This window comes from Oncorhynchus clarkii, unplaced genomic scaffold, assembly GCF_045791955.1.
Source record: "Oncorhynchus clarkii lewisi isolate Uvic-CL-2024 unplaced genomic scaffold, UVic_Ocla_1.0 unplaced_contig_13682_pilon_pilon, whole genome shotgun sequence".
Taxonomy (NCBI): Eukaryota; Metazoa; Chordata; class Actinopteri; order Salmoniformes; family Salmonidae; genus Oncorhynchus; species Oncorhynchus clarkii.
In genome coordinates this window covers 42501-52500 of record NW_027261047.1, presented here as the reverse complement: position 1 = coordinate 52500, position 10000 = coordinate 42501, and the positions used below count along the sequence as shown (strand labels likewise).

The following is a 10000-nucleotide window of genomic DNA, read 5'->3' as shown; positions in this document are numbered from 1 at the left end:
GACATTGAAGGCCTCTGTCTGACTGGACCCATCACTGATGTAGAAGGAGAAGGTGTCCTGACAGTGGTGGTCCGTGTTCTGGACGTTCTGAACGTAGAAGATGTGGTCCGTGGTCAGGTCGTCCACGGAGAAGGGAACCTCTGGACTGATGATGAGGGTATTTGAACCGCCCATCAAGCCCACTGGGAGACAGAGGACGAGACCAGAATGAGAAGTGACATCTCACACACTACAACTGAGATACACTACATGATCAAAAGTATGTGGACACCTGATCGTTGAACATCTCATTCTAAAATCATCGGATTAATATGGATTTGGTCCCCCCTTTGCTGCTATAACAGCCTACAATCTTCTGGGAAGGATTTTTCCACCAGATGTTGGAACATTGCTGCTATAACAGCCTCCAATCTTCTGGGAAGGATTTTTCCACCAGATGTTGGAACATTGCTGCGGGGACTTGCTTCAATTCAGCCATAAGAGTGTACAGTATATGTAGACTATATATGCAGTCTATTGCTGTAGTCTATTGCTGTACTGTATATATATAGTGTATTACTGTATATGTAGTGTATTACTGTGTATGTAGTGTATTACTGTATATGTAGTGTATTACTGTATATGTAGTGTATTACTGTATATGTAGTGTATTACTGTATATGTAGTGTATTACTGTATATGTAGTGTATTATTGTATATGTAGTGTATTACTGTATATGTAGTGTATTACTGTATATGTAGTGTATTATTGTATATATAAAGTGTATTACTGTATATGTAGTGTATTACTGTATATGTAGTGTATTACTGTATATGTAGTGTATTACTGTATATGTAGTGTATTATTGTATATGTAGTGTATTACTGTATATGTAGTGTATTACTGTATATGTAGTGTATTACTGTATATGTAGTGTATTACTGTATATGTAGTGTATTACTGTATATGTAGTGTGTGTATATAGTGTATTATTGTTTATGTAGTGTATTACTGTATATGTAGTGTGTGTATATAGTGTATTATTGTATATGTAGTGTATTACTGTATATGTAGTGTGTGTATATAGTGTATTACTGTATATGTAGTGTATTATTGTATATGTAGTGTATTACTGTATATGTAGTGTATTACTGTATATGTAGTGTATTACTGTATATGTAGTGTATTACTGTATATGTAGTGTATTACTGTATATGTAGTGTATTACTGTATATGTAGTGTATTACTGTATATGTAGTGTATTACTGTATATGTAGTGTATTACTGTATATGTAGTGTATTATTGTATATGTAGTGTATTACTGTATATGTAGTGTATTACTGTATATGTAGTGTATTATTGTATATATAGTGTATTACTGTATATGTAGTGTATTATTGTATATATAGTGTATTACTGTATATGTAGTGTATTATTGTATATGTAGTGTATTACTGTATATGTAGTGTATTACTGTATATGTAGTGTATTACTGTATATGTAGTGTATTACTGTATATGTAGTGTATTACTGTATATGTAGTGTATTACTGTATATGTAGTGTATTACTGTATATGTAGTGTATTACTGTATATGTAGTGTATTACTGTATATGTAGTGTATTATTGTATATATAGTGTATTACTGTATATGTAGTGTATTACTGTATATGTAGTGTATTACTGTATATGTAGTGTATTACTGTATATGTAGTGTATTACTGTATATGTAGTGTATTATTGTATATGTAGTGTATTATTGTATATGTAGTGTATTACTGTATATGTAGTGTATTATTGTATATATAGTGTATTACTGTATATGTAGTGTATTACTGTATATGTAGTGTATATATAAAGTGAATTACTGTATATGTAGTGTGTGTATATAGTGTATTACTGTATATGTAGTGTATTACTGTATATGTAGTGTGTGTATATAGTGTATTACTGTGTATGTAGTGTATTACTGTATATGTAGTGTATTACTGTGTATGTAGTGTATTACTGTATATGTAGTGTATTACTGTATATGTAGTGTATTACTGTATATGTAGTGTATATATAGTGTATTACTGTATATGTAGTGTATTACTGTATATGTAGTGTGTGTATATAGTGTATTACTGTGTATGTAGTGTATTACTGTATATGTAGTGTATTACTGTGTATGTAGTGTATTACTGTATATGTAGTGTATTACTGTGTATGTAGTGTATTACTGTATATGTAGTGTATTACTGTATATGTAGTGTATATATAGTGTATTACTATATATATTATTATGTATTATGTTCTGTTATAATCTCCACCCAGCACAGCCAGAAGAGGACTGGCCACCCCACATAGCCTGGTTCCTCTCTAGGTTTCTTCCTAGGTTCTGGCCTTTCTAGGGAGTTTTTCCTAGCCACCGTGCTTCTACACCTGCATTGCTTGCTGTTTGGGGTTTTAGGCTGTACAGCACTTTGTGACATCAGTTGATGTAAGAACGGCTTTATAAATACATTTGATTGTTTGATTGGAACCAGGGACTGTAGTGACCCCCCCCCCCCCCCCACACACACACACACACCTCTTCCTATTGTGTTCTCAATGAAGCCATATTTGGGCGTGCTGATCATCCAAACCAGCAGATCCTTGTTGGGTGTGTCCAGATCTGATACATCGATGTGATTGGTTGACAGCTGGACTCGTCCTCCTCCCTGGACCTAGAAATACACAACATAGACACTTGCATAACATTTCACATTGGGTGAGATCGCTTCGAGGGATAGCATGAAGTCGCCCCTAAATAGCTACTGGTCCGAACTCAGTTTAGTCCTTTCCAATCTAATGTTTACAGCTAGGATTTTATAAGGTAACGCTGATCCTAGTCAGACAGACAGACAGACAGGCAGACAAGCAGGTAGACAGGCAGACAGACAGGCAGGCAGGCAGGCAGACAGGCAGGCAGGTAGACAGGCAGACAAGCACACAGGCACGCACAAGCACAAACACACAGCGTTAGACACTGGTTGACTGAGCGTTGCATCAGATGTATTGCCTAGTGCTGCCGACCATCGATCTCTGCTCCATAGCAACTGTCTCTAAGCAAGCTGAACCCTGGGAGATGTCTGTACCTTGACGCCACTGCGGACAGCGACCACTGGAGGCTGTGTCCCCTTAGAGGTGATGGTGATGGTGCACATCTGGTTGTCAAGGCGATTGTTTTCACCGTCGTAAACAATGAAATGGAAGATGTCTGTCACTGGTTGGTTTCCTGTCTCAAAGGAAGTGATGTACCTAACAGGAAGGAAGTTTCTGCAAAGTTAATCCGAAAACATAGCCTTCACGGAAAACAAACAAAAAACAATAACAATTTGTTTTTAAAAAACGTCTAAGCTGATGCATAGTATCATCTTCTGGGTTATTAGTCCATTAGCAGTGCATTATCAGAGCATTATTGGTACTTCAGCAGTGCATTATCGGTGCATTATTGGTACTTCAGTAGTGCATTATCGGTGCATTATTGGTACTTCAGCAGTGCATTATCGGTGCATTATTGGTACTTCAGCAGTGCATTAGCGGTGCATTTTTGGTACTTCAGCAGTCCATTACCAGTGCATTATCAGTGCATTACCAGTACTTCAGCAGTGCATTAGCAGTGCATTATCAGTGCATTACCAGTACTTCAGCAGTGCATTAGCAGTGCATTATCAGTGCATTATCAGTGTTTTATCAGTGCGTTATCGGTGCATTAACAATACATTGTTAGTGCCTCGGCAGTACATCAGCAATGCATTATCAGTGCCTTATCTGTGCATTAACAGTGTATGATTAGTGCATTATTGTTGCTTTATCAGTATGCTATCGGGTGCATTAGCGGTGCATTATCAGTGTATTGTCATTAGTGCATTGACAGTGTATTAGTAGTTAATTATTGTTGCATTATCAGTGTATTAATGGTGCATTGACAGGGCATTATCGGTGCATTATTATTGCAGTAGCCGTGCATTATCAGTGCATTATCAGTGCATTGCTATTGCATTATCGGTGCATTATTGTTATCAGTTGAAAAATTGCAAAGTAGAAAGAGGTCATGTAATGTAAAATGATTATAAAACATTATAATGGGTTCATACATTATAAAGCTCTTTTAACAGGTAATAATGCCTTAAACCTGTTGGATTTAAAGGCTCAGCGCAATCAAAAACATGACTTTGCCTGTGTTTTATATATATTTCCACACTATGAGGTTGGACAAATACTGTGAAATTGGGAATATTTTGATAATATAAGATTATTGAAGCTGTTTTGAAAAAACTGCCTGAAATTTCAGCCTGTTTTGATGGGATGGAGTTTTTGGCCAGCATGGTGACATCACCATGCGGTAAATTAGTTAATAGACCAATAAGAAAGAGAGTTCCAAACCTCTCTGCCAATAACAGGTCATTTAGACCGTCCTAGACAAATTCTAGCTTGAGAAAACATATTTTTTTTAAGAAGCAAATGTTGTTTCTTTTTGACCATTTTAAAAGGTAGACTCAACTGTAAATGACGTCGCCACGAGCCACGAGCAGCACCGGAGATATTGAGAGGAGCGAGATGCTGGACTTCGCTCTCACACAGTATCTGCTCATGTGCATGGGTTCACTTCACGCTGTTGCAGTGTGGCAGCCACGGGATCAAAACAGCGGAGAAGTTGAGCGTCACGCTGCTCAACACTCTTAGTTGTAACCAGTATGCTGTTAACTTTCTGCATCTACGTCATATCGCTGAGTCTACCTTCAAGAAGCCCTACTTTAGGAAACCACTGTGAGGAGTACGGCCATGACACTAGATTTGGATGTGAGCTGAGTCTACCTTCAAGAAGCCCTACTTTAGGAAACCACTGTGAGGAGTACGGCCACGACACTAGATTTGGATGTGAGCTGAGTCTACCTTCAAGAAGCCCTACTTTAGGAAACCACTGTGAGGAGTACGGCCACGACACTAGATTTGGATGTGACCTTTAATTGACAACAACCACAGTAAGGTACTTCATTGTTACCCAGAAAGGATTTGATAAAGAGAAAAACGGTCGCATTGGCACTTTAACTAAAGTGTTACCAAATAATCTTATCACATGTTATAGTCTGAATTATGTCTACATCATGACCAAGTCTAGGTCCAAGAGTTTTCTAAACATTTTCTACCCCAAAGCAATAAGACTCCTGAACATCTAGTCAAATGGCTCCCCAGACTACTAGCATTGCCCCCCTCTCCACACCACTGCCACTCTAGGTTGTCTAGGTTGTCATCTATGCATAGTCACCTTATCATGTAGATTTTTTATCTATTGTACCTTTATTGAACCAGGCAAGGCAGTTAAGAACAAATTCTTATTTTCAATGACGACCTAGGAACAGTGGGTTAACTGCCTTGTTCAGGGGCAGAACGACAGAGTTGTACCTTGTCAGCTCAGGGGGATTGAAACTTGCAACCTTTCGGTTACTAGTCCAACGCTCTAACCACTAGGCTACGCCTGCCACCCCATGTACATACTAACCGCACGTTGACTCTGTACCGGCACCCCCTGTATATAGCCTCCACATTAACTCTGTACCGGCACCCCCTGTATATAGCCTCCACATTGAATCTGTACCGGTACCCCCTGTATATAGCCTCCACATTGACTCTGTACCGGTACCCCCTGTATATAGCCTCCACATTGACTCTGTACCGGCACCCCCTGTATATAGCCTCCACATTGACTCTGTACCGGTACCTCCTGTATTTAGCCTCCACATTAACTCTGTACCGGTACCCCCTGTATATAGCCTCCACATTGACTCTGTACCGGCACCCCCTGTATATAGCCTCCACATTGACTCTGTACCGGCACCCCCTGTATATAGCCTCCACATTGACTCTGTACCGGTACCCCCTGTATATAGCCTCCACATTGACTCTGTACCGGCACCCCCTGTATATAGCCTCCACATTGACTCTGTACCGTAATACCCTGTATATAGCCTCCACATTGACTCTGTACCAGTACCTCCTGTATTTAGCCTCCACATTGACTCTGTACCGGCACCCCCTGTATATAGTCTCCACATTGACTCTGTACCGGCACCCCCTGTATATAGCCTCCACATTGACTCTGTACCGGTACCCCCTGTATATAGCCTCCACATTGACTCTGTACCGGCACCCCCTGTATATAGCCTCCACATTGACTCTGTACCGGTACCCCCTGTATATAGCCTCCACATTGACTCTGTACCGGCACCCCCTGTATATAGCCTCCACATTGACTCTGTACCGGCACCCCCCTGTATATAGCCTCCACATTGACTCTGTACCGGTACCCCCTGTATATAGCCTCCACATTGACTCTGTACCGGCACCCCCCTGTATATAGCCTCCACATTGACTCTGTACCGGTACCCCCTGTATATAGCCTCCACATTGACTCTGTACCGGCACCCCCTGTATATAGCCTCCACATTGACTCTGTACCGGCACCCCCTGTATATAGCCTCCACATTGACTCTGTACCGGTACCCCCTGTATATAGCCTCCACATTGACTCTGTACCGGCACCCCCCTGTATATAGCCTCCACATTGACTCTGTACCGGTACCCCCTGTATATAGCCTCCACATTGACTCTGTACCGGCACCCCCCTGTATATAGCCTCCACATTGACTCTGTACCGGTACCCCCTGTATATAGCCTCCACATTGACTCTGTACCGGTACCCCCTGTATATAGCCTCCACATTGACTCTGTACCGGTACCCCCTGTATATAGCCTCCACATTGACTCTGTACCGGCACCCCCCTGTATATAGCCTCCACATTGACTCTGTACCGGTACCCCCTGTATATAGCCTCCACATTGACTCTGTACCGGTACCCCCTGTATATAGCCTCCACATTGACTCTGTACCGGTACCCCCTGTATATAGCCTCCACATTGACTCTGTACCGGCACCCCCTGTATATAGCCTCCACATTGACTCTGTACCGGCACCCCCCTGTATATAGCCTCCACATTGACTCTGTACCGGCACCCCCCTGTATATAGCCTCCACATTGACTCTGTACCGGTACCCCCTGTATATAGCCTCCACATTGACTCTGTACCGGCACCCCCTGTATATAGCCTCCACATTGACTCTGTACCGGTACCCCCTGTATATAGCCTCCACATTGACTCTGTACCGGTACTCCCTGTATATAGCCTCCACATTGACTCTGTACCGGTACCTCCTGTATATAGTCTCCATATTGACTCTGTACCAGTACCCCCTGTATATAGCCTCCACATTGACTCTGTACCGGTACCCCCTGTATATAGCCTCCACATTGACTCTGTACCGGCACCCCCCTGTATATAGCCTCCACATTGACTCTGTACCGGCACCCCCTGTATATCGCCTCCCCATTGACTCTGTACCGGCACCCCCCTGTATATAGCCTCCACATTGACTCTGTACCGGCACCCCCTGTATATAGCCTCCACATTGACTCTGTACCGGCACCCCCTGTATATAGCCTCCACATTGACTCTGTACCGTAATACCCTGTATATAGCCTCCACATTGACTCTGTACCAGTACCCCCTGTATATAGCCTCCACATTGACTCTGTACCGGCACCCCCCTGTATATAGCCTCCACACTGACTCTGTACCGGTACCCCCTGTATATAGCCTCCACATTGACTCTGTACCGGCACCCCCCTGTATATAGCCTCCACACTGACTCTGTACCGGTACCCCCTGTATATAGCCTCCACATTGACTCTGTACCAGTACCCCCTGTATATAGCCTCCACATTGACTCTGTACCGGCACCCCCCTGTATATAGCCTCCACATTGACTCAGTACCGGTACCCCCTGTATATAGCCTCCACATTGACTCTGTACCGGTACCCCCTGTATATAGCCTCCACATTGACTCTGTACCGGCACCCCCTGTATATAGCCTCCACATTGACTCTGTACCGGCACCCCCCTGTATATAGCCTCCACATTGACTCTGTACCGGCACCCCCTGTATATAGCCTCCACATTGACTCTGTACCGGCACCCCCTGTATATAGCCTCCACATTGACTCTGTACCGTAATACCCTGTATATAGCCTCCACATTGACTCTGTACCAGTACCCCCTGTATATAGCCTCCACATTGACTCTGTACCGTAACACCCTGTATATAGCCTCCACATTGACTCTGTACCGGTTCCCCCTGTATATAGCCTCCACATTGACTCTGTACCGGCACCCCCCTGTATATAGCCTCCACATTGACTCTGTACCGGCACCCCCCTGTATATAGCCTCCACATTGACTCTGTACCGGTACCCCCTGTATATAGCCTCCACATTGACTCTGTACCGGCACCCCCCTGTATATAGCCTCCACACTGACTCTGTACCGGCACCCCCCTGTATATAGCCTCCACATTGACTCTGTACCGGCACCCCCCTGTATATAGCCTCCACATTGACTCTGTACCGGCACCCCCCTGTATATAGCCTCCACATTGACTCTGTACCGGTACCCCCCTGTATATAGCCTCCACATTGACTCTGTACCGGCACCCCCCTGTATATAGCCTCCACATTGACTCTGTACCGGCACCCCCTGTATATAGCCTCCACATTGACTCTGTACCGGCACCCCCCTGTATATAGCCTCCACACTGACTCTGTACCGGCACCCCCTGTATATAGCCTCCACATTGACTCTGTACCGGCACCCCCCTGTATATAGCCTCCACATTGACTCTGTACCGGCACCCCCCTGTATATAGCCTCCACATTGACTCTGTACCGGCACCCCCTGTATATAGCCTCCACATTGACTCTGTACCGGTACCCCCTGTATATAGCCTCCACATTGACTCTGTACCGGCACCCCCTGTATATAGCCTCCACATTGACTCTGTACCGGTACCTCCTGTATATAGTCTCCACATTGACTCTGTACCGGCACCCCCTGTATATAGCCTCCACATTGACTCTGTACCGGCACCCCCCTGTATATAGCCTCCACATTGACTCTGTACCGGCACCCCCTGTATATAGCCTCCACATTGACTCTGTACCGGCACCCCCTGTATATAGCCTCCACATTGACTCTGTACCGTAATACCCTGTATATAGCCTCCACATTGACTCTGTACCAGTACCCCCTGTATATAGCCTCCACATTGACTCTGTACCGGCACCCCCCTGTATATAGCCTCCACACTGACTCTGTACCGGTACCCCCTGTATATAGCCTCCACATTGACTCTGTACCGGCACCCCCCTGTATATAGCCTCCACACTGACTCTGTACCGGTACCCCCTGTATATAGCCTCCACATTGACTCTGTACCAGTACCCCCTGTATATAGCCTCCACATTGACTCTGTACCGGCACCCCCCTGTATATAGCCTCCACATTGACTCAGTACCGGTACCCCCTGTATATAGCCTCCACATTGACTCTGTACCGGTACCCCCTGTATATAGCCTCCACATTGACTCTGTACCGGCACCCCCTGTATATAGCCTCCACATTGACTCTGTACCGGCACCCCCCTGTATATAGCCTCCACATTGACTCTGTACCGGCACCCCCTGTATATAGCCTCCACATTGACTCTGTACCGGCACCCCCTGTATATAGCCTCCACATTGACTCTGTACCGTAATACCCTGTATATAGCCTCCACATTGACTCTGTACCAGTACCCCCTGTATATAGCCTCCACATTGACTCTGTACCGTAACACCCTGTATATAGCCTCCACATTGACTCTGTACCGGTTCCCCCTGTATATAGCCTCCACATTGACTCTGTACCGGCACCCCCCTGTATATAGCCTCCACATTGACTCTGTACCGGCACCCCCCTGTATATAGCCTCCACATTGACTCTGTACCGGTACCCCCTGTATATAGCCTCCACATTGACTCTGTACCGGCACCCCCCTGTATATAGCCTCCACACTGACTCTGTACCGGCACCCCCCTGTATATAGCCTCCACATTGACTCT

At 44.3% G+C, this 10000-nt stretch overlaps 1 protein-coding gene across 1 annotated transcript in view; it reads right to left on the bottom strand.

Moving 5' to 3' along the window:
- Positions 1 to 10000, bottom strand: part of LOC139403940 (extracellular matrix organizing protein FRAS1-like) — a gene marked incomplete at its 5' end in the record, with an annotated part of 108289 nt that overhangs the window by 57430 nt on the left and 40859 nt on the right. The window contains 3 exons of the mRNA XM_071147147.1: positions 1 to 182; positions 2553 to 2688; positions 3100 to 3262. The exon at positions 1 to 182 is cut by the window's left edge and continues 15 nt beyond it. Coding sequence (XP_071003248.1) covers positions 1 to 182; positions 2553 to 2688; positions 3100 to 3262 — 481 coding nt within the window. The remainder of the gene's footprint in view (positions 183 to 2552; positions 2689 to 3099; positions 3263 to 10000) is intronic.